This window comes from Cynoglossus semilaevis, chromosome 1, assembly GCF_000523025.1.
Source record: "Cynoglossus semilaevis isolate Cse_v1.0 chromosome 1, Cse_v1.0, whole genome shotgun sequence".
Taxonomy (NCBI): domain Eukaryota; kingdom Metazoa; phylum Chordata; class Actinopteri; order Pleuronectiformes; family Cynoglossidae; genus Cynoglossus; species Cynoglossus semilaevis.
Window position 1 is genome coordinate 20,667,897 of NC_024307.1, and position 23,293 is coordinate 20,691,189.

General features: G+C 39.6%; 4 protein-coding genes across 9 annotated transcripts in view; 1 reads left to right on the plus strand and 3 right to left on the minus strand.

Moving 5' to 3' along the window:
- The window catches only part of fam234a (family with sequence similarity 234 member A), a 7,919-nt gene extending 6,543 nt beyond the window's left edge, over positions 1-1,376 (plus strand). For all 4 annotated transcript variants that reach the window (XM_025062860.1, XM_025062861.1, XM_008318372.3 and 1 more), the window contains exon 12: positions 181-1,376. In XM_025062860.1, the coding sequence (XP_024918628.1) occupies positions 181-392 (212 nt within the window). In that variant the 3' untranslated portion in view covers positions 393-1,376. The remainder of the gene's footprint in view (positions 1-180) is intronic.
- Positions 1,377-1,424: 48 nt separating this feature from the next.
- LOC103384722 (macrophage mannose receptor 1) lies at positions 1,425-5,996 on the minus strand. Of its 2 annotated transcripts, none has more exons than XM_017033167.2 (8): positions 5,676-5,996; positions 5,248-5,336; positions 4,762-4,813; positions 3,847-4,154; positions 3,588-3,762; positions 3,105-3,274; positions 2,622-2,809; positions 1,425-2,466 (listed from the first exon to the last, which is right to left on the minus strand). In XM_017033167.2, exons 2-8 carry the CDS (start codon positions 5,264-5,266, stop codon positions 2,389-2,391), a joined length of 990 nt encoding a protein of 329 aa, XP_016888656.1. In that variant the 5' UTR covers positions 5,267-5,336; positions 5,676-5,996; the 3' UTR covers positions 1,425-2,388. The 2 variants fall into 2 exon arrangements, with proteins under 2 accessions (XP_016888656.1, XP_008316583.2); XM_008318361.3 differs by having other exon boundaries at positions 3,847-4,242.
- Positions 5,997-6,138: 142 nt separating this feature from the next.
- supt16h (SPT16 homolog, facilitates chromatin remodeling subunit) lies at positions 6,139-17,663 on the minus strand. 2 transcript variants are annotated; one of them, XM_008318342.3, is made up of 24 exons: positions 17,254-17,663; positions 16,101-16,193; positions 15,385-15,555; positions 14,756-14,908; positions 14,528-14,674; positions 14,248-14,399; positions 13,778-13,950; positions 13,577-13,667; positions 13,409-13,482; positions 13,187-13,299; positions 12,954-13,019; positions 11,828-11,926; positions 11,230-11,345; positions 10,722-10,875; positions 10,492-10,619; positions 10,137-10,399; positions 9,936-10,054; positions 8,711-8,949; positions 8,520-8,595; positions 8,254-8,423; positions 7,995-8,124; positions 7,761-7,890; positions 7,606-7,680; positions 6,139-6,652 (listed from the first exon to the last, which is right to left on the minus strand). In XM_008318342.3, the coding sequence occupies exons 1-24, from the start codon at positions 17,317-17,319 to the stop codon at positions 6,555-6,557; spliced, it is 3,096 nt and encodes a 1,031-aa protein (XP_008316564.1). In that variant the 5' UTR covers positions 17,320-17,663; the 3' UTR covers positions 6,139-6,554. The 2 variants fall into 2 exon arrangements, with proteins under 2 accessions (XP_008316564.1, XP_008316554.1); XM_008318332.3 differs by having other exon boundaries at positions 17,239-17,663.
- Positions 17,664-18,315: 652 nt separating this feature from the next.
- Positions 18,316-23,293, minus strand: part of tox4b (TOX high mobility group box family member 4 b) — a 9,392-nt gene continuing 4,414 nt past the window's right edge. The window contains exons 5-10 of the mRNA XM_008318320.3: positions 23,048-23,279; positions 22,665-22,949; positions 22,377-22,457; positions 20,890-21,501; positions 20,276-20,433; positions 18,316-20,179 (exon numbers count right to left, since the gene is read on the minus strand). Of these exons, the coding sequence (XP_008316542.1) occupies positions 20,122-20,179; positions 20,276-20,433; positions 20,890-21,501; positions 22,377-22,457; positions 22,665-22,949; positions 23,048-23,279 (1,426 nt within the window). The 3' untranslated portion in view covers positions 18,316-20,121. The remainder of the gene's footprint in view (positions 20,180-20,275; positions 20,434-20,889; positions 21,502-22,376; positions 22,458-22,664; positions 22,950-23,047; positions 23,280-23,293) is intronic.

The following is a 23,293-nucleotide window of genomic DNA, read 5'->3' on the forward strand; positions in this document are numbered from 1 at the left end:
AAAGCGAAAGAAAAGCTAATCAACGCAGCCTGTGTTGAGCTTTTCACATAAGCCCAAAAAAAAGATCTTCAATATTCACATGGCATGATGTGAAATAGTTGAACTGTTGGACTTAGACTGATCAGATGAAGTTACTCTGTAGTCTTTGTTGCCCTATGACGTTTCTGTGTATCTTTGCAGCCACTCTGCTGGAGCGGGGGCGCCACGCTGCCTACTTCCTGCTAACAGGACCTGCGACGGAAGGCGTACAAGGCACCGTGATCCTCAGGAAACGTAAGCTGAAGCAGGATGTTCCCCAAAGCAAGGTGCTCAGTGTCGGTGGTGTGAGACCCTCAGAGGAGGATGAGGACATCAAAGAGGCCTTTAATCGACTGCGATTCAGCGACAATTGAAACAAACCCCTGTCACACGCACTGTGATTGATGACTGTCCAGTGACCTAACACGAGCTATGATTTCTCAATGCTGGCAACCAAAAAAATCCAGGCATGAATGGACGCAATGCAAATCCAAGGGAACACATTTTTTCATAACAGCCAATCACTGATCACAAATGCCAACCTGCTGAGAAAATTCAAAAGGAGACTACCCTATGGTAAGGATGCTAGCTCTTGCCTGCATCGAGCACTGCTGCTGTGTCATGGCTGCTGTAGAATCTGCACAATCATCTCTCTTTTGGGTCTATGCACTTACCACCACAGGTGTTAGTTCCTGTCCGTTTCATTGTTCACACGTTGTACTGAGCAGCTAAACATGGAAATGTGGAGTGAAATGACCGAGTTGTCACAGTCAACCCTCAAACAGTTCAATGGTTGTCTATGACCTAATGAACTCAGGGGTGGAACTTGGTTTCCTGTACAGAATTTTATCTAAAAAGACACCATATTCCCAATAAAGAAGCCACTCAACTATGGTTTCTTTTTTCTTTTTTAAGTTTTTAGGTTTTTTTTGTTTATGCAAAGTTTTTGAACACTATCAGTCACAAACATGGATTGGAAATATTACAATGGGAGGCACCATTTTATGCTTTGATGTAAGAGTTTTTTCAGTGTAGTTAGGTGTGGGAAGTTATATATAAATATATATCAGGTATTCCTTTATAGTGTCCTGGGGGATACTGTTTAAATTTAGGATTTATTTTGCTGGTTCACTTTTATAAATTGAAGCCCACAGAAAAAACCCCCAGTGATTTCAGTGTACAGTGAAGTCAAGGCAAATTTGGTTGAACCACGGTACCTTCGTGAGTACAATCAGCTTTGTTTCTTTTAGTATGGTAATTCCAGTGTTTTAGTTGTTTTAATTTGCTTAGTAGATTCACCAGACGAGGGAGCATGTGTCACCCATAAACAAAAAACACTAACTGTTTCTATGGACGATCACAACTACAAACATCTAAACCGTAGCCTCAGCTATCTAATGTCGTCGTTTTTTTTTATTTAACAAACCTCTCTTCTTGTGATAGTGCTGGAAAGAAACTCAGTCATTACTGTAGGACTGTTGTCCAACACCATTCATCACATCACTGAGTTTGCTGCTTGTTGAGAAGCTGTTTCTCTAGGTCAAGATTTGTACAAGAGACATTTTTGGTTTTCTGTGCATTAATATAATGAATAATTTGTCAGGCAGAACTGACTTCCTGACCTGTGTGCTTGGTTGTGATCAATAAAGAATTTTGAGAAATGGGTCTTTTTTCCTAACTTACAAAAAGTTATAAAAACAGATGCAACACAAACATGTACTGCCTTCTGTTGGGTTCATAGCACAGCTGTAAAATACTTTGTTTCTATAAAACATCTACACATTGAGCAATCTACCGCAATGGACTGTTTCTTAATTTCTGGTAGTATTTTTGGCAAAACCAATGCTTTTGCACATACGACACTTGGAAATTGACTGAAGGAAATTAAACTTTAAGGTTCAGCTTAAAGTTGTCCTATTAACATGGTGTGATAGCCAGAGGTTCAGGCTGGAATTTAAAATTCTCTGACAGAGGTTAACACAATAATGTTATTGCTGAGATCCCAAAACAAACAACACTTTACATCACTCTTGTGTATTTCTAAACCAGTAGCAACTTCTTTTTGCTGTTAACTACTACACCAGAACCAGAGTCAGTGAAAGCTGCAGACAAAAATGTTACAGAGCACCAAATACCAGGAAAATTCAGTATTGTAAAGATGCAACATTTGTTTGAGGCTGACATACAACAGCAAAGTAGAGTCATAGAAGAACACATTCAGAAAATTGCATTAAAATCCAACTTTTAAGCAACATTTTACATATTCTGACAAATGTTTTTATCTCTTCATGATGTGACCAGAGCAGGTTGTCAGACAACCATCACATCTACTGGACATCCTGATTGTCCAGTTTCTGATCCATGTGTGTTTTAAGTAACTTTCTCAATTTTCTTCAGGCTGAGCTTGATGTTCTCAGGAAGTCCCATTTCTACCAGACGTTGGTGAAACTAGAAAGAAGCAAAGAGCTGAGTTTAACAAAACAACATTAGCATCATTCAGGTGGTATTTTACCTGGTCCTACACTGTGTAGGTGTGAATGTAAAAAAATATGTATATATACAGTATATATAAAATGTAGCTTTTGGACATTTCTTTGCCTCACCTCAGCATCCACCAACTCTTTCACATTTTCTTCACTGATCAGTTCCTTGGAGGTGAATGTGACTTCCAAGTGAATTACGTGCTCCAACTGTTTGGAGGCGGTTAACACCTGCGCCGCCTTAGCTGAAGTTATTTTGTCAGGAGTCACAGCAGTGGTGCTGGACACAGGTATCGTACCTGACCGTTCATCTGTCACAGTTAATGATGATATCAAGAGTATCAATGAGAAAGAAAACATCATGGAATGATAACCAAATTTCAAGCATGAAGAGGAAGAGCATCACTGATCTTCATCTTTTCTACAAACTGACAAAATTTCATAAAGATCCAGAAATCCTGCGTTATTAGGACTACACAGAGACATTTTGTCTATTAGCACTTGCCTAGTACTAGTTGCCTAGTACAAGTACTAGTATTGAATCGGTAGTGCATATTGTGTCAGCAACTACATCAGTAACACAAGACATTGGAACAACTTTAATACCTTCTTTATAGCAGACAAATGCTAGCTGTGCACTGCAGTAGTCATCGGACCACCGGCCTGCGTTGCCCAGATGAGTTGTGACACAATTCTGCGACTCTTGGAAGTTATCTGGTTGTCCGATAGCCCAGTAGCGAAATTTGGAGTCACGACCATCTGACCAATCCCGCGTCCTGTAGAAAGAAATGTACATTTTAGATGGACTTCTGTTGCACTGAGATTTTCAAAGTTGACAGTGAAAATCAAGGAATATTCTCTGTGGCACACGGAGGTATGTGTTCTTCAAATAGCTGCTGTCATTGAATTTGACAGGTGATGTTGCAGACATGCTGCAGATTATATAGAGTCTGTGAAACAGCAACATACACCAGACCTGGATAACGTATCGAACAAGTTTAAAAATGAAGTTGGACACAATTATTAATAAGTAATCAGCATAATCTGCTGCAAAATATGAATTCAATCTGTCTGATGATGTCTTCTGACCTGTACAGTCCAATCCAGACCCCCATGTTGTTGGCCAAATATTGAATTTGGTTGTTCTCGTCCTGGTTTCTAATACTGGCCAGATCTGTGTAGTGTCTCCTGCAGTATTGCTGAGCATCAGGCCAGCTCATCTCCTGGGCCACAAAAGTGAAACGCTTGTCGTCCCTGGCAGTATCTGTAAGGAAAGACAGCAGGACATTAGAACAAGAGAACACCTCAATATCTGTCAGTAGACTTGTCTGTAGCTTTACACTGAGACCATCGTAGCAGATGAAGGAGTTCCTCAGGAAGCAGTTTGAGTCTTCCCATTTCCCTCGGCTCCACATCCTCACACACATCTGGTCCCCAAACAAGTTGTCTGGTTGGCCGAAGTCCCACTGTCTGTAATTCATCCCGTAACCCTGGTAATAGTTGCTGTTTGTGAATGACCACCTCCAGCTTGTGAGGTTGTCGTACAGCCCTATCCAGGCCCTTGCGGTGAATCCTCCACTGGAGTCCTGAGCCGTGTTCACAAGAAGATTCATGTCCTCCACGTCAAAGACTGTGGCCAGATCTCTGAACTGTGACCTGCAGTATTTTTGGGCATTCAACCAGGAAAGAGGGGTATTGATGAAGTGATACTGGAGAGGATGGCAGGGGATGAGGACACAAAGACCTGCGGATGGACACGTGATCAGTGGTCTCACCGATACAAATAAAATGACACATATATCTTAAAATATTGCTATTTTAAATGGCTGTGCTCAAAAGGTTTGTCCAAGTCCACAACTTCAGAACTTGTTCTTTTGGTCTGTCCAAGAAGACAGCAGGTTACTGATATGAATGTTGTAGCCCCGAAATAGTTCAGAGTGAAGTGGTCGAACTTTCAGAGACCTATTTAAGGCTTAGACTGCAGACAGCACATTTATAACTGCACGTAAGCCTCATCATGATTTTATTCAATGTTTAACACAATGTGCCTGAAAACTCAAGTCCAAAAAAGAATACATTTCAAAAGTCAAGAAACTTTTGTATATTGTTTTAAATGGTGGAATACCAGAAGTCATGGAACAATGATCTCCAGCTAATTTGCATAATCTCTACAAGACTTTCACCACCACAGAAATGCAAACAGCTCCTTAAAATGCTTCCTGCTACTAAAAGATAGGATGACAGTGGGTTTTTAAGTATTTACCTGTAAGAAACAGGAAGGAATAGTGTTGCGTATCCATGTCCATTTTTCCCTGGCAAAGGACAAAAATGTAATACAAATTAATTGAGCTGAAAAGTAAACGTTTTCCAAGTAAACGATTGCAATATTGTATTTGGTCACTAATCTCGCCATCGCCTCCTACTGAATTCTCAAACTAATGACCAGTAATTACACATTCGCGCACTTTTCAATTAGAATTATGACATCATAACCGTTTTCGGCCACTTAGAATAAATTGCCGGCAGCTACATATGAATAATGACTCGGCAAGCTATTTTAAAGCTATCCTTTACCGACTAGGGGACATTAACATCGGTTAATTAAGCCGTCGCTGTAAAATATAAAATTATTCCAAGTGTTGACTTAAACCAAAATGTTAAAATCATTTTTAAAAATGAAAACCTGTGAATATACATTTTTTTGATACATTTTTTTGAAGGGGCGAAACCTTAAACCGAACCTTCCCGGTTGGCTCTTCGAGACCCATCTGTCAGCGTCTTTGGTCAAGAAAACCAGTTCATACCAGTTCGAATCTTCTTCCGCTGACATTTTTACCCCTGGAAAACAGGTTTTTAAAAAAACAAAGTAAACTAAAAAAACATAGATTCTTAACTCAAGGTTACTGACTTAACTAACTCTATACTTTGCAAGGTAGTTGATATTTAAAACCACGTACCTTACCGTCACACATTTTTAAAACAAATTTTACCCAACTGTGGGCGTTTCTCCATGTAAATGTATCCGTTAGTCATGTTAGCCAACACGTTTCGCTGTGCAGGTGGGTAGATTTAAGGGATTTAAGGTCCGATTAAAATTCCGACACGGAGGGTATAACATTTTCGTTCAACTTGAACGCACCATTAGTTGTAGCACACAAACGTTCTGTCTGGCCTTACCTAGGGTCAGTGGCCTTAACAGATCAAGGTGACCTTGAATCAGAAGGGGTCATGACATCTGGAGCAATGAAAGAGGCAACACATAGGTGAAGACAAACAATTTCTTTTAATTTTATTACAAAAACAAAAATGATTCTCAGAAATAACATTTCTACTCAAAATAAACAAAAAGAACATGAAAACAAGTGCGAAAGAGACAGTGTGTGTGTGTCTGCGTACAATTAAAAAAAAAAAAAAAAAATCCAGAAAATGTTTATCAGCCCTGATTGGGGGGAAAAAAGTAAGAAATTTTGTTTAATTTGATGCCACGACTTAAACACTGAGAAGTGAAATGTGGATGAGAAGGCGGAAGAGGAAAAAAAGGCTTCTCAGTTTTATATAAAAACACTTGGCAGAGGATCATCAGTTCTTTTCTTAGTTAAGAAACATTTCCTAAACAAAAATAATGCATGTTCGCAATAAAAACCCATCAAACACACACACACACACACACACAAACATGAAACCCTGATAAGCGATAGAAGAGGACACAACAATTAGAATGAGGAAATTAGAGAAAAACAAAAATAATGTGTATGTATGTGTTGCTGGTTCCTTTTCGACCACATCAATGTCAACACTTCACTTACCAACACAAAAAAAGAGGTTCTACAAACTATGTACATGTCATGTATGTGAGAGAGAAGGGAAAAGAGAAAGAGAGGGGGAGAGGAAGGAAGGAAGGAAGGGAGAGGAAGGAAGGAAGAGAGAGAGAGAGAGAGAGAGAGAGAGGGTGTGTGAGAGAGAAATGAAAAGAGGAAGAGAGGGAGAGAGAGCCAGTCAGGGCAATTAGGGTTTTGGCAGTGTGTGTGTGTGTGTATATGTGTGTGTATAGTTTGTTTAGGACCGCCTCTTTTTCTTGCTGGGCGGTGCTGATGACCGGACTTTCCTCTTCCTGTTGGAGGTGTCCTCATCCTCATAATGACTCTCTTTGTCAGCTGTAAAATAAATAAATAATTTTCACAAAATTCATGCACTATACAGCCAATCTTAAATAACAATTTAAACACAATTATTTTCAGGACCCATTTCATGAGGTCATTAGTTTTTTGTGCAATAAACAGTTTTCGGAGGAAGAATGTAAACTTATTACCTTCAATGTACAGTATATGAATGCAGTGGACAAGTCTAATCCATTCCACAACAGCACTAGTGTCACGATCCACTCATATCCAAATCAAATTTTTCCCATTAAAAATAACTAAACCAATGAATACTCTCGAGCCCCCAGCAATATACTATACATTTTTCCCCATCTAAATATCAAAAACACAGATAAAAACAAATAAATTGATAATATAAAATAATTAAGTAAACATTTTATATTATTGTCATAAAATGGGTAAAATAACCCAGCAAGGGACAGAGAGCGAGAGAGTGTTGGACCACTAAGGTAGGAGAAGGTTTATATACAGTATATTATTTATATTAAACACAAAGTTTGTGACGAACTCCGCAGCTGCTTTGGCATCAGAGCTTGCGGCTTCCCCATGCTGTACGACTGAATGGATGCGGAAAAAAAAAATTCCTCATATCAGGAGCAAAATCTTGCAATAGTTGCAGACTCGTAACATGGAATACTTGTATTTTAAACTTGTACTGGGGCCCACTCTATACGCATAAGAAGGTGTTATATTTTAAATGTAAATATAGAACATTTTAAAGTTGGTAACAAGAACAAAACTGAGGTTTTTTTAGCAGCAGAAGAAAAAAAAAACAGCCATTAATTAAAAAGAAAAATGCTTTTCAAATGCCCAAACTTCAGTGACGTCATGGCTGTTTGCTGTAAATATGTTAGATACTGGTTGAATACAAATTCAAAAACTGAAAAAAAAAAAAAAACCAAAGTGGTAAATTTGATTTTTAATTTTTGCTAAACAACAGGACAAACCTTTGCGGGCTTCTTCCTCCAACTCGTCCCAGTCTTTGCCACTCTCTTCTTCACTGCCCAGTGATGCACTGTAATCTACAAGACCAGTACACAACACACAGTGAGAACCAACAAAGAAAGCACACCGAGGGCAGAAAATAAGGAACTTCACGCACCAGAGTCTTCTGTCTCCGAGCTGTAATCTTCATCGCTGTCTTCTTCTTCCTCCTCTTCCTCCTCATCTGCAGACGGGTTGAACGTCTCGTCCTCCATCTCTGACTCCGAGTCCATCTCTGGGCCGCTTCCCTAATTTAAAAAAACAAAAAAAAAGTTAGCGTAGTGGTTTTCGACAAGGACCATTTTGATGCCAACAGAGGAGAAACCCTATGTTGAAAAAGTGCTCGACGTACCTCGCTGTCTGGGTCCAAGAAAGACCAGCCGCCCTGCTCAAAGAAACCCTCTGGGTCGTCCACAATGGTCTTCATGATCTTGGTCCAGTTCAGAGACTGGACTCCCTCTGTGTACTTGATGTCACATGAACTGAAGACAAGACAAAAGCCTGTCACTATAATTCTATACAAGAGTTTTTCCAAAGTGTTCTTTTCCTGATGAGGATGCAGAGCAACGGACATCATTTATTTCACATTTAAGAAGACAAGAAGTCTTTACTTGAGCCACTCCTTGATGGGGTCCAGTGAGTTGACAGGGACAGCGTTTATCATGGTGACCTTCTTGTTGTAGTCCTTGTAGATGATGACCACGTCAAAGTTCTTTAGGTGGAACTGAACACGCTCAAAGTGGACCAGCTCTACCTCATCCAGGGTGACAACAAATGGCGGCTAAAAGTAATTAAACAAGAATTATAGCTCAATATTCTGAATATTGCTGATGAAAATTCTTTCTACAGTCGCAATTGGTGGTCCGAATAGTCTCACCCATTCAGTGACATTCACTAGAGAACTGGACGTAGGCTGTAGTAGACAGGTGCTCCTATAGGGGGCACCCTGGAACCTAAAAGGGAAAAAAAACAATTCAAAAATCAAACTATTAGTACAAACTTCTTCACAATTCTATGTTCCACCATGTGATCCTATCTCTTATGAAGCAGAATGAGTCTTGGACACACCCCAGGTCTCTGAAGGGAACCTCGAACTCCAGCTCCTCTTTTGTCAGCGTCTCCACCTTCTCGATGAAGTTCTTGAAGGCCGACTTTAGCTTGTGCCTCATTTCACGCTCCATCTGTTCGGCGTAGAGGTCGTCTCTGTCGTGCATGTGTTGGTGTTTGCCCAGATCTGTGGTGATCTCGCCCACCTCCGTGTAGAACTGGACATCTGTATGGCGCCTCTTGCCAAACATGATGGCGTTCTGGAGGAAAAGGGTTGAGTGAAAGAGTTTGACAATCAATCCAAAACGTGTGTTAAGCATAGTATTACAATGGTTCTTCTATTTCAGAGCAATTACAGAAAACATGTGTCATCCTCCTGTAGGACATTAAGGAAGTTAATTTTCCGTAGACTACTGGCCAGCAGTGGTACTGCAGGCAAAACCCAATTTCATGGTTTACTATGAAAATGTTACCAGCAAATCTGTTACATAGAACCTATGTTTAAGTTCAGTTATGTATAAGCTAAAGATCACTGGCCCTCCCTACCTACTGATAAAGGTTTCTTTTTTCTTCTGTTTAAATTGTATTTAGTCAAAAACTAAGCCTGAAGAGTATCCCTCATTTAAAAAAAAAAAAAAAAAAAAACTCACCTTAACGCAAAACAGGCAATGATAACTGTTCTAATGTGTTATACACAATGATCAAGACAATGTCAACAGAACATGCTGTTCTTGGACCTCGCAATACAGCAGAAAATGATCACGACATACTGTATTATGTCATATATATGATGAACAAAAGAATAAATAAAAACAGTACAGGTAGAAAAATATAAAATAACAGTAAACTATTTTACAGTCCTGCGTGCTTTTGAAGGTATGCAAGACCAAGAATAACCAAATTGTCTGAAATAATGAAGATACCCTTAAAATGTAAACATTATCATTTTCAAATGTTGATGATACACTTAGCATCATTGCTACTTGCTAATGTGGATCATCTTTAATAACAATACAGATTAGCTAGTTTTAAGTTAACAATACAATATATTGTTATGCAATATAAAAATTAGCAGCAGTGAATACTGTGATCAAATGCCTTTTGCAATCAACAAAACACTACCAACTGTCAACACTAACAGCCTGTGTGGTAGTTGCACATATTTAACCTTAATAGTCAAGATTGGACAACATAAACATCTTGAGTTCATAGATATTAACAAATCATGATGAACATTTCAACGCACCTTGAGGTGGAAGTGCAGAACAATGATCATCTCGCCGTCACATGGCTGGAAGATGGCGTGCTTGATGTTGTTGTAAAGAATGTCCACTTTGTCGCCACGGACTGATGTGAAACGGAAACCTGCAAGAGACCAGCAGAGAACATTCACAGCGATCCGGAGATTTCTCTGGTGCTTTTCAGCTCATTAGACTTCTCCCCTCACCATTGGTGTGTGCCTCCAGCGAGCCCTGCATCCTTTTCTGAGCGATGTTGGGTCTGATGTAGAGGTCTTTGAGTTTGGGGTTGCTGCGGTTGAGGTTAATGACCAGCGAGTCCTGCTTGACGATGCCCTCCTTCTCCTTCTCCTCGGCCTCCCGTGTCTTGTACCGTTTCTGCACCTCCTTGATGATTCGGAATGCGTTCTGCAGGTTGGTGGATGGAACAGAGATGTCCCCCGGGGCTTTCAGGTTGGACGCTCGGTATGTGCTGAAAAAAGACGATAAAACGGTGATGAAGGCATATTTATCGGGATGACAACAGCATGCAGGAAGCATGATGAGGAAAACACAAAGGCTCACATTTCTTTGACAAATGTGGCGTCAGGGTTGGGGAAAATATTTCCTTCCTGTCGTCCCAGGGAGCTGCCGGGAACGTAGAAGTTGATTCTCAGGTAGGTGTAGTCGCCCTCTACTGACATACTGATGTTCTAAAGACAAAAACAACAAAAGAGCTTCTTAGTCCATGAGGCACAATATAATAATATAAAATAACCACAGCTGGTTGACAGAAAAATAAAACATTTCTGTACCTTAATGGTCGCGATGTGAAACGGCGTTGCAATACCAAAAACGGGCATGATGACTGTCTCGTACTTCTTGTCAATGAAGATTTTCATTTCTCTGATTTCTTTTTCCCGGGGCATCTGAGACACATTTTTGTAGGAAACATTTGACTTTTTGACCCTGTCAAAAAAAGTAAAGAATTCAGTTAATATCAAAAAGCTTTATCAGTTTGACTGAGCTGCACTGTGCTGCCCTCTACTGACGAATTATCCGTTTTACTCCTCTTAGTAAACAGTGATCCTGTTTCTGTTATTGTGAATCCCATTTTCATTTACAGCTTTGTGTTGCAACAAGAACATCCAGTTTTATAGAGTTTTAGCGCTCTAACTTAAAGCCCTAAGTCCTTTTGAAATTGAATAAAAACACTTGTTTTTCCAAACAAAATGTTTTAGAAATTAAAAAAAAAAAGCAAAATAGCAGCTCCGACTTAATTGGTCCCTGTTCTAGCATCCCCATCAGGCCTTCTCCACTCACTTCTGAGTGTGCTGCTCCCCCTTCTGCTCAGTAAGACGCCTCTTGGCTTCTTCGTTCAGATGATTGGCAAGCTCTTTCTGGTGGGCCCGCCTCTTCTCCTCTGCTGTCATTTCATTCTGTGATTGATAACAGACATAACTGAGTGATGGCTCAACGAAGGCCACGGTGTGACTTTGAAGGTTAATAGTATATAAAAAAAGGAAAAGCATTGAACAAAAAGCATAAAAACATGCAGAATACAAAGATGAGATGCATCTTTAAAATGGTTATGAAACATGAAAATACACATTGAGTAAAAGAACATCTCTTCAAAGACTGAAAATGGAGAAAGGAAAAGAAAGACAAAAACAAATAAAAAGTTAAGACTTTCCATCAGCAGGTTTTAATTTTAATCAGGTAAACCAGCTGAACTGATGAGACTGGAGAAGAAACGGTGAATACTTACCTTCCCCAGTAGCTGATAAGAGTACAAAGACATTCATACTCTCAGTTATTGACACAAGGTCAGGGCAGATAATCAACACTGATCACCATTCACGTGTTGGAATAGTCAACAACTTCAACCGGTACGTATTAAATTACAATAAAGAGAACTCACCCTAGTTCTGTCTGCGAGCAGTGCAGCGCTCCTCGCTCCTTTTCCCAACAGCTCCTCTGCATCGTCGCCATCTTCCTCCTCATCCTCCTCATCATCATTCTGAGGAGCGTACGACACCATATTGTGAGATTGACTTCAGATTTGGAATTTAAGGTGACAAATTTTAAAATAATTAATCAACAGTAAATAACCTACAAACATTAGTCCTCCTAACATGTTAAAAAGTGCTAACACACATTTGTCTGCAGTACAGATTTACTGTGTATGATGTTAAATGACACCAATCAGCTGCAAACTTTTCTCTTTGCCAGTTAGTAGTTATTGTCCTGCAAACATCTGAACACAATAAAAAAAACTCAAGCAAACTAAACACTAACCATTTACAGTGTTTGTGCCCTTAAAGCCAGTCTATTCAAATGGCGGCCCGTGGGCCACATGTGGCCCAGGCACGACCTCAGTGGCCTGGTCTGTGGTCATTTAAGAAATGTGGAGAGAAACTGAGAATCACAATTGGCCAGTAATTCAAACTTTCTACAGTACAGTGCAACACAATGACAATGAATGCAAGACTCGCCGCAGCCTAGCAACCTAGAAACCCAGAGTGTATCACTTGTGTGTCTAAAAGTATTAGCAGTTTACTATGCAGCAACTCACTTGTGTGTCTAAAAGTATTAGCAGCAACATGTCCAACAATTTAAAAAAAAAAATCTTATCAATACAAATAGTTCAACAGTTTTACACAAACCGTCTCCACATGTTTAATTTACAATTAGTGTGTTAGAGAACAGGAACCATTTAATGTTTGTCCACATTTTCAGTCATATTGAATATTTATGGCCCAATTTTTTTTCCTATCATTTAGCCACCAAAAAACTGGTCCAAATACTTTAACTACTGCTCTCACAATACAGGAAACATTACCTGGGTTGCAAAATATGACAAATTAAAAAATATTTAATTTTAAATGCATTAAATGAAGCACCATAGAAGGCTGAAATCATATTCAGCCAAATTCACGCTCACATTTTACTGAATCACAGTAGTAACAGCTCTATGTTTACTTTTCCTTCACTCACTCTCTGTGTTGGTTTATAAAAAGATTCCAAAGATAAAACCAGACACACACCTTTAAGAAGATTCCCACATTTTTTATCTTCTTCTTGACTGGTGTAAGAACGGTCGCAGCTTCTTCCTGTGAAATAAAAAAGAATGCCCTGGTTTAAAACATGACATGACATCTGACCTCCTCTGGCCGTTAGGGGAAAAACATTTTGAGAAGAAAAAAAATGCAGCCAATTATCAATCTCATCAACAGACATTAACAAAAATCCTTTAGGAGATTTCCAGTTGATTTTTCACCTCGTTGATCTGTATTGTGTCACCAATAAATAAGGCATATTTCTTCTGCTCGTCCTTTTTGCCCTCTTTATTCTCGAGGTCGGCGAATCCCAAACTGATGCTCAGCACCATGCCTACAGTAAACACACACAAAACCAATTTAAGCAAATCACCTCCATATAAAACTCAACAGAAAAAGACCAAACTAAGAATTGTGTAATGTTGGAAAAATGAAGTCCTGACCTTTTTTCAGCTTGTACTGGTTTTTTACATTCAGAACTAAAGAGCCCTCTCTGAACTCGATCCCCATTGCAAAGCTACAAGACAGAAAACAGCCACAGGAGTCAGTGGCTGGTTGAATGAAAGCAGAGAAGACGGTTTCACTTTGGTTGTGTGTGTGTATGTGTTTACCCAAGGTTTTTGGTCAGCTTTGGCACCAGGTCTGCCTTCTCTTTCTTCACAAACTCCAGGACAGCATTGTAGGCGTCACAGATTTTTACACCTGTTATGAAAATCAAACACAAATAAATAGAAAAAATTGAATCATAAACCATTTTCTACTCTTCAAATCATTAATTTAATCAGAAAATGAATCATTCTCCTTGGACACACCATGTTTGAGCTCCTTCAGCAACTCCTCCTCCACCTGCAGCAGGAAGTTGTAGTTGTCCTGCATTTCCTGAGGGGGGTCCACCATGAGGGTTCGCACCAAATTGGAGCAGTAGGACTTGTAGCGGATGCCCATGGCACAGGTGATGGCACCAAAGTGCATGTGGTTCTTATCACTAGCAGAGAGAAGCAGTTGGGGAATAAAAAAAAAGAGCTGATGAACAGCAGGAAGTGAACACCACTAACTAATACAACTAACTCTGAACAACTGTTTTAAATTTGAGATCATTTTTAATTTTTCAGCCTGTTAGATATTCAATAAAAAGTACAGTTCATGGTATTTCTTCTTTAACAGTGTATAATTTGTAGACGAGTTACATAAAAATATACATTTCATGCTCAAACCTATTTTTAGGGAAACTAGGAGAACTTTTTCCTCGATGTCTCCAGTAAAATGCAACATCTGAGGTTACCTGACGACGCTGAACTTGAGACTGTAGTTGCCTCCACTTTGGATGATGGGAGGATAACACATCTCAACTGTGGAAGGATCGGCGCCACCTAGATATTTCTTCTCTTCGATGGCTTTTTCCACCGACTCAGCCAGTTTACTATGACGCACTTTCTGCAGAGGGACACAAAAAACAAAAAACAAAGAATTAGGGGAAAAAAAAAACCAATCACATTATTGTCATTTCACAAATGTTTACACTCTACATGGTCTCCTGCCACAAACATCTGAACAAATCTGACCTCATCTGCATCCACAATCTCCATGACCCGCTCCTTGAAGAACTTAGAGTAAACCTCACTGGTGATGGCAGCCGCTTTCTTCATCAGATTCAGCTCGCCGTCTTCTTTCACTGCCATTGTGTATGCCACCACTGCACTAATGTCCACCTGGACAATGGGCAGACGGCAGATTTGATTCAGACATGTGACACACAATCATTTTTAGTCCCGATGTTTTTCCATATTTACCTTTTCCAGTCCCTCTGCGTTGATCGTGTCGTTCCAGCTCTTCATGTACTCTCCAGGAAATTTATCTTTGCTGAAAACTCCAACTGTCTTTCCCTCTTTGCTCCCTTTTATGGCCTCGATCATCTTATCAAAGTTGGCCTTGTTGCTTTCGTTCTAAAACGAAGAGCAGTCAGTGTCAATAAATAAATCATGCTACCATTTGGCAGTGTGACCAGTAGATACTAATTCTGTTGATCAACAATTGGCGCAGAAAATGGCACAAAAAAACTTTTTTTTTTTTTTTAAATGTTGGAATATAAACACAGGACCAAAACGTTTTTCAAACGTGACAGAAACAGAAGAAACGTATCTATCCATTAGATAAACAATCATTTGTAGACAAACTATAAATTCAAACATGCAAAAACAAGCAACACTCATTCAATGCCTGCCTAAAACATGGCTGAATTATTAATGATTCACAATTTTTAAGACCTTCAAATTTTAACACAACATTTTACATCCCAAAAAATGCATCAGCAATTATTTACGCAACCCAACTGAGCAACATGAAATTCATACAAAAACTTTAACAGGGAAAAGTGTATCGAACTCCAAGTGGATTCTCAGATGAAATGCTTAGGCTTTACCTTTTCTCTGGTGAGTAGGGTGATGGGCGGAGCACCATTAGCGTTCTCATTCCCCTTGGTGATTGCCACCTGTTTAAGGAAATCCACCTTCTTCTTGCTGGCCAGGAAAATGATTTTGGTGTCACAGAACACCATGATGGTGTCCGTCAGCTCATAGCCAAACAGCCATGTCTGAGAAAAAAAACCCCAAAAACAAACAGTAAATAGTCAGTTATTTAACACATCTAAGATCAAACTAACAATTTAATATAAACAAGTGTGAAATAGAAGGTATTGAAGCGTCTAACAACATAAAATAAGTGCAGTTCAGTGGCAACTTCTTTCAGTGCAGTTTAACCCATTGAATGATGAAGACAGTGACAGGAAGTTGTGTTGTTAAAAAAATGTAAACCAAGTTAGTGTCTTCAAGCACTTGTTCAACCTTGAGGCATAAAATAACGTATAAACCGCTCAGAACTTTTAGCACACATACAAGGCTTGTCTTTCTTTAAGGATTTTATTAAATTTGGCACAGAGAAAAGCAACAACATTTAAAGACAATCACAGACAAGACACATTTTCAAATGACACAAATACAAATTAAAAAAGAATCTTGTTAAAATGTATTTTAATTCAATAAAAAACAAACAACTACTGCTGTTTGTAGTAGAAACTGCAAAAAAGACTGACAACATCTGTATCCACTGGAGTTATAATTTGGCTTCAAAAGACCTTACCTGTATGGCTGTGGACTTGGCGTAGACAATCTCCTCGTCCACTCCAACAGACACCACGATAGCGTCGACTTTTCCGAACTCATCCTCTCCTTTCTAGGTGGGAAAAAAAAGAAAGGAAAATGTATGTATTAGGTGAGTAGACTTAGGTCACACAGGGGTCAGTGACTACTGACAGATGTGACTGGTGATATTTTTAAATAAAAAAACACTTGTCTTAAACCTTGTTGTATAATGAGTGCTTGTGAAAATTATTTTAAAGTTAGTGCTTAGATTTATGACATTAACTGTCTGTGTGAACTTACATTGACATGTCAGTATTAAAATGTATTGAAAATATACGTCAGTAATAAGAGTTATTGTAAAAGTGTGTGCATAGCACCGGGAGGTAAAGGATTTAAGTGTACATATTCAGATCGAACGAATTATGTTGCACAGCTTCCTTTTACATCAACTGTAATGTACCTCCAATGTAATGCAAAACCTCAAGCACTCTTGTACAGAGTTGACTTAGGAACTTGTAAAATAAACTTGATCTAAAAACATCAGAACTAATTGCACAGTGCTTCAACCGTTAGAAATGTCGGTTAAAGTTAGTTTGAGACTTCATACACATGTCACTTTATTCTGATGCTAATTAGCCTTTTAGCATAAACAGAAAGGGACCGATAACAGTGCCATTAAAGAGTTGCTGTCGCATGCCAAGAATGTCGAATAATCTGTTTTGCTTTGCTGATATTTTGTAAATGTTGATTTGCCATCTTAAACAATAATGGGAACAATTACATTTTCCAGATTGGGAAGTTAGCTAAACAGCTAGCGCGCTAAGGTAACGCGCTCAATAGAATGATATGCTGGGTTTAGCATGAAAGAAGCTAGTTTGATAGATTCAGAAATCTCCCAGTAGGGAAATTAGTTTTCGAAACTAAACTAGGTCGACCCGTGCTACAAGAATCCTGCCTATTCACACCTCCCTTGCGGTACCCTCAGACAGAGACCTCGGTTGAGGAGTCACATCACTCGGCTTGGAAACGCGGCTGAGTTCGCCGTTAGCTCAGCGGCTAACTCTCTCCATCCCGTTTACTTTCTCTTCGTTTACATTAAATAAAATCCTACAAACGTAACGACTCGGAAGACGCACCACATATGATTTTACCTTCCAGTTGCTGTAAAATCTCTTGATGCGGCGGTAGTAAGCTTCCTTGTCCAGGTTTACCGCCATGCTGCGTACTCTCTGCTGCAAACTCCAGCTCCCAGCTTTGCTTCTCAGGAGGCCGGAGGATGGTGATGACGATTACGAGCAGGAGGTGGAGGGAGATGAGGCTGAATATGATGAGGATCCGCGACAACGACAACACACTTTATTTCCACCGAGATGGACGCTTTATTCTTTATGTCCTTGAGATTCCAACTACTGAAGTCTCACGCACTGAAGACAAAAAAAACCCAACAAGACACCTATCAAATAACAAATACCTAAGACATTAAGACACGAAAAATATTAAAATCAGAAAAGAATTGTCCACCCCACACACGTCCACCCACTAACCAAGCCGTTTTAATTACGAGCAAGCCCCCTCCTCTTTTCTCATTGTGCCTCCTTTTTCTCGCCTCCTTTTCACCACGAGTTTTAATAAACTGTTCCTAAACGCACCACGACCACATACCCCCTCCCTGTTCAACTTTACGTGTATATTTAGCAAATTAAATTAAACTAAAGGGAAAATATGACGATATGCATTTTATCCATCATTTTTTAGTCTGTGAAGTTTTAAAGATTTGTTGTGGATATCAAAGCTTGGTAGCAACAGCGCCCTCTGCCACATGTTGACCATGCTGCATGCATTCTTTCCCGCCATGATGGCTTTTCCCGCCATCGTCATCAAACAGTGAAAGGGCTGACCTCATTCTCGCGAGATTAGTAGAAGCGGAAAATTTTATTTGACTTATTTTTTATTAAAATATCCGTTCGACAACCACACATTTGACATTATTTTGTGTTAATGTTTAAAAAAAAATCATTTATAATTATTTAAATTAAACAATAATTAAATGCAAAGTAAGTCTCGTAATAAATAAATTAGAGCGTCAGTACAGAGTGAATCTTCTAACTTGCATTTCATTTGTGGGACACACAAAACACTCAGAATGCTGTGCTGTCCAAAAAATTGTCTGCAGTTTCTTAGGTATAAGGACAGAATGATGCTCCAAATGTTTATTGAAAGCATAAAATATTTTATTTCACCAATAAAAACATTTCCAGGAATATTAACATCAACCAGAGTCATAAGCATATAACTGAACTTGACTGTTGATAATTCTTCTCTTAGCATTATAATTGTTATTGTTAGTTAGCACTGAACTCAAGCGCCTTGACTAAGATATTGTTTAAATTCAGTTTTGATCAATTTTCCCCATTTCCCTTTTACAAGAGGTTTGATTAGAGCTGGGATAGGTTTATCTAGTTCCACTTTTTTTTAAATCCCCAATCGGTCACTGAAAAAGCATAAACAAAAACTGAAAATAATTTGAAATATTCTTTATTACCTGAATATTAGCACCTGATTTCAACATTTCCAGGATATTATTCCAGAAGTAATTTTGTAAAATGATTTGAAGTAAAATGAAAGACTTTTCACAATATTCCACTCTCTAGAACAATTTCTGGATCTTTGTTCAGAATGTTAATAGTGGAGTGATTTTTAAAGCCAATACCAAAAATCCACATACCTTTTGAGAGATTTTATTAAATTAGAAAAATGAGGAGTTTGTAACATACAGTGTAAAAGCACACAAGGTTCTGTGTGATCCAGCAGAGGTTGCTTCAGAGCAGCTTGCCCTTAAACCATCAGTAAAAACGTAAAAACAGTGACATTATGTCGTTTTGCTGGGAGTTTCAAGGTAACAGTGTAAATATCCGAGTCCTCCTCATCACCACATCAAAGCATCTGAAAAGCAGCTTATGTATGGTACCCTAAAGTTCCAGGTTCCTGGGGGATGTGTGAAGTTTAAAATAACCACCAGGGGGCAATATCATTAGTAAACTAAATTATTGATGGGCAACTTCTTAATCAGTTTTAATTCCAATAAACAATTAAGTGAGCAGTTTGTAGTGTTAAAGGCTACAGTCTGATTTTTAACTGAATACAATGACTGTAAATCATGATCCTATTTAGAGACAAATTAGGGATAAAACGTAATGTTCGGTGGTGCCTCAGGGATTACCGCTTAAGGTAACCCACAGAACGCAATATTCAAACTGATCTATGAAGGTTGGTCAAGTTTAGGGTCACCGGTGTTTTTTTTGTTTGGTCAACATGTAAAACAGCACATCTTTTTCTATCTGCCCTACACTTGAACACTAGAAGTGACCAAAGACTTCAAGTGTGGATGGATTACTGATGACTTGCTTACAGAAATCAGAGTCTGTGTGGCCAAATGGGGCATTGAGTCCAAATACATTTTCTCCAAAATTAGCTCCTCTATTAGAACCTCTTTGTGCTTTGCCAAAATTTCGTAACAGTCAAAATAATCAAAATCAGGTTAAAAAAACACTTCTAACTGACTGTAGAAAAGCAAAATCCATCTGAAGTTTGTTTTTCTTTGATATAAAGAAGTGGAAACATCTGCAGGAGCATGATTTTATCCTGAATTATTTTCTCCTTATTTACAAATAATTAAAAATTCAAGCAGCACATAGGAAATGTCCTTTTTTTAAAAATTCACAATAGTTGATCAACAAGAGTCTCTGATTTCTTCTTCTGTATTTTCATCCACAACCTTAAAAGGATCAACGTAGTAAAGACCAGTCTGTGTTTCCTTAGCAAAAGCTTTGTTTAGTTTAGGTTGTTTTTTTTCTTCAGATAATTGGAACCACAGGAACAAATTAAATACACCCACCTCCCTCTTTAACTCTGCACATCTAAAACGACATGATTGACAAATTCATCCCAGATTCCTGAGTCTTATCTGGCTACGATATGTACGTGTGGTCACCTTCTCTTTCATTCACGTGCCCATACTTCTATGTGACCGTGGTGGAGTTCTGCCCACGGATGGCGCACCAGGCCATAAACACATCCCTGTGGAAAAAAATAAATTAAAAAAACAAAATAATGGGAAACATTCTTATTTGTGATGTGTGCTTGTATTTTCTTTCTGGCATTAAGTGGAGATACCTGCAGTGTGTGGCCACACATTCATTGCTACAGTACTCCTTGTCCCAGTCTTCGCTCTCCACAGCCACGTTTGTGCAGCCGGCACGTACGCAGATGTTTGGACTGGAGGTGGCAGGGGTGGAGCTCAGGCTGGAGGCCACATTCACCACCACCTCCATCTGAATCACAAACAAAACCAGAAAGACGTGTTTATTTACTGATGATTAATCCTGATTAATCATGGTTGAGGGTCAGAAGAATCCTTCAAGACTTGGAGACAATGTGGTGAAAAAATACATCTACTTAAGTCTGGCTTTTTATGTTTGGCCACGTGTCCTCAAACTAAAATCTCCTTCAGACTTAAAACAGCTTTCAACATTCTCTCAAATTTCGTTCACTTTTATTTGAATCAGTGTTTCTCTGGACCTGACGTTTGCAGTCATAACTGAGGGGCTTTGATGTCGATTTCAAACAAAACCAGAATTCGGACATTGTCAGTTTTCCTTTAATTTTGACAAAGTCTTGATAAAAGTTTAAACCCACAAAAAGGGTCGTAGTTTAGCTTGCCATGAAGAGACTGTTGTTGCTCATTGTTATTAATTCACTGTTGTGTTACTGAAGTGTCACAAACTCACCCTTTCTTCTGCCTCCTCCTCTCCTTCCCTCACCACCACAGTCGACTGCCCCACCTCCACCATCACAGAAGAGGAAGACGTAGATTTCTGCGTTTCTGCCTCCGACTTCACAATTATCGGAGCAACTGAGTCCGTCTGACGAGATGACGGCACCACCTTTATCTGCAGCGGCGGAGGAGCCGAGGCAGATGCCAAACCTGCTCCACGGGGTTTGGCCTGGAGGGGCGGCGGTGCCTGCTGGAGACGAGGGGGGTGAGGTGTGCTTTGCATCTGTTGCAGAGGAGGAGGCTGGCGCTGCGATGGGGCAGGCATTGCTGTCACCGACACACCACCAGAGGGCAGCTGGGTCTGCTTAATGATGATCTTGGTGACTGCTGGTGGGTTCGGAGCAGTGGAAGTGGGCGGGTTTTGGGATTTGAGGCGTGAGCGGGTGGTGACTTGCTCTAGGTCCATTCTGATGATGTTGGAGGCACAGATGTTGGTGATGGTGTTCTCCTCAGGGTTGTAATGTGATCGGGTAACCCGCCCAGCAGGATTGGACATCTGGATGACTGTGGGAGAAGGTGCTGGAGGTGGTGACGATGGAGACGTGTCCATGACTTCAATGGGGACCTGAGGAGAGAAAGACAAATGAAATGAACGTTATCAACACGAGGACAATTTCTCAATCACTATGTTTTCCTCAGTATGATCAACATATGAATTCTATGGTTCAAACAGGAGAACCTTTTTAGGTGGCAACAGAAGGAAGAAAATATAAATGACACAACATGATTATGGGGACTGTGGGCTCAAGAAGCAGTTGAGAAAATTTAAAGCCCGTGTTGTTGTTGTTTTTTTGTTCTTCTGATTCCACGTCTGACCTTACTGTTGTCGGTTTAGCGTTTCTGATTGAACTCAGGCTGCAGGGTTTTGGCCAAAATGATAATCATGATTATTTTATTAATATTGAAATTGCAATTATAAATTATGACTTTTCATTATTGCACTTTCTATTTAAAAAAAAACAGTGAATAATGCTTTCAGATTTAAATGAAACTAAAAATAAAAAAAACAATTTACCCAGGACTAGGGCTGGGTCATATGGACTAAAAATCATATTTCAATATTTTTTAGCTTAAGTACTCATATACTACATATAGCATGTCAGACCTAGAGGCAAACTTCCTAATTAGACAGCTTTCTCTCGCTCTCTGGTGGTTGGCTGAGTATTGGTTGAGAAAGTGATTGAGATCATATGCAGCAGAGTCCACTTTTTAAATGTTAATATCACTGATGATCATCTTAATTTACTCGTGGCAACCAAAATTGTGATTGTGATTTGATTCTGATTTGATTCATTGTGCAGCCCTAATTCAAATTCTAAGGTGGTCTGTCATCTGAGGCTGCAGGTGGTAACATGTCTTTACAACTCCACTTAAAATCTTGGGAAAGTTTTATTCACAAAAACAAAATGAAACTTCGCCTCCATAGACTGATGTAATCACCTGAGACGCCTGACTGGCTCTGTACTCTGACAGTGCTTTCACGTACTCCCTCTTAGCAGCTTCATTTTTCCTCTTGTAAACCTGGAGAAGAAAAATGTGAAAATAATCATTTTGACAAATCATACAAGACATAAAACAAGATGGGGTTTAATGTCTATTTAAACACAACCGACCAATCAGGTTCACTAACCCAACTAATACAATGATTTTCTTTCTTGTTTTTGAATAAACATTTATGTTTACCATTAATGTGATTGTATTTACAGTGTCCTGAGTTGTTTCTCTCACCTGTTTTTGCTCCTCCCCCAGACTGTCCCACATGGAGGCAACGATCTTAGAAACTTCTGCAAATGTAGCGTTGGGATTCTGTCCTTTAATCGCTGCTTGCGTGTCACTGAAGAAAAGAGCGTACGCCGCCACCGGTTTCTGAGGAGGCTTTGGGTCACTTTTACGCCTCACAGCTGGAGAGAGGGCAAAGGCCGTGGTGGAGAGGGGTGACTCGGACATGGTGGGGTCAAGGGAGATGACACCAGGAGAGACGGAGTGAGAGAGTGGAGATTCGACAAGCACGCTCTGGAGGTGCGGGAGGGATAACATGTATTTAAAAACTTTATAGCCAGTTTTGCCAAAAATGTAAGAATTTCTGGGAAAAAAAAGTTGTACTGACTGACCCTCCTGAAATCATCCATGTCATCGTCCTGTAATGAGCTAGTTGGGGATGCTGTAGCTGGCAGAGGGGGTTCAGGTGACTGGGGGCGCTGTAACAAGTTACCTCCTCCCAGTCCGAGCCCCAGCTGAGTGCTGAGCTCTGACTGGTCGATGGTGGTCAGCTGGTTGGAGCCCAACAAACCTTGGCTCATATCCCCCAGTGGAACATCAATGGAGACAGGAGAGGAGCAGCTTTACCGTGAGTTGAA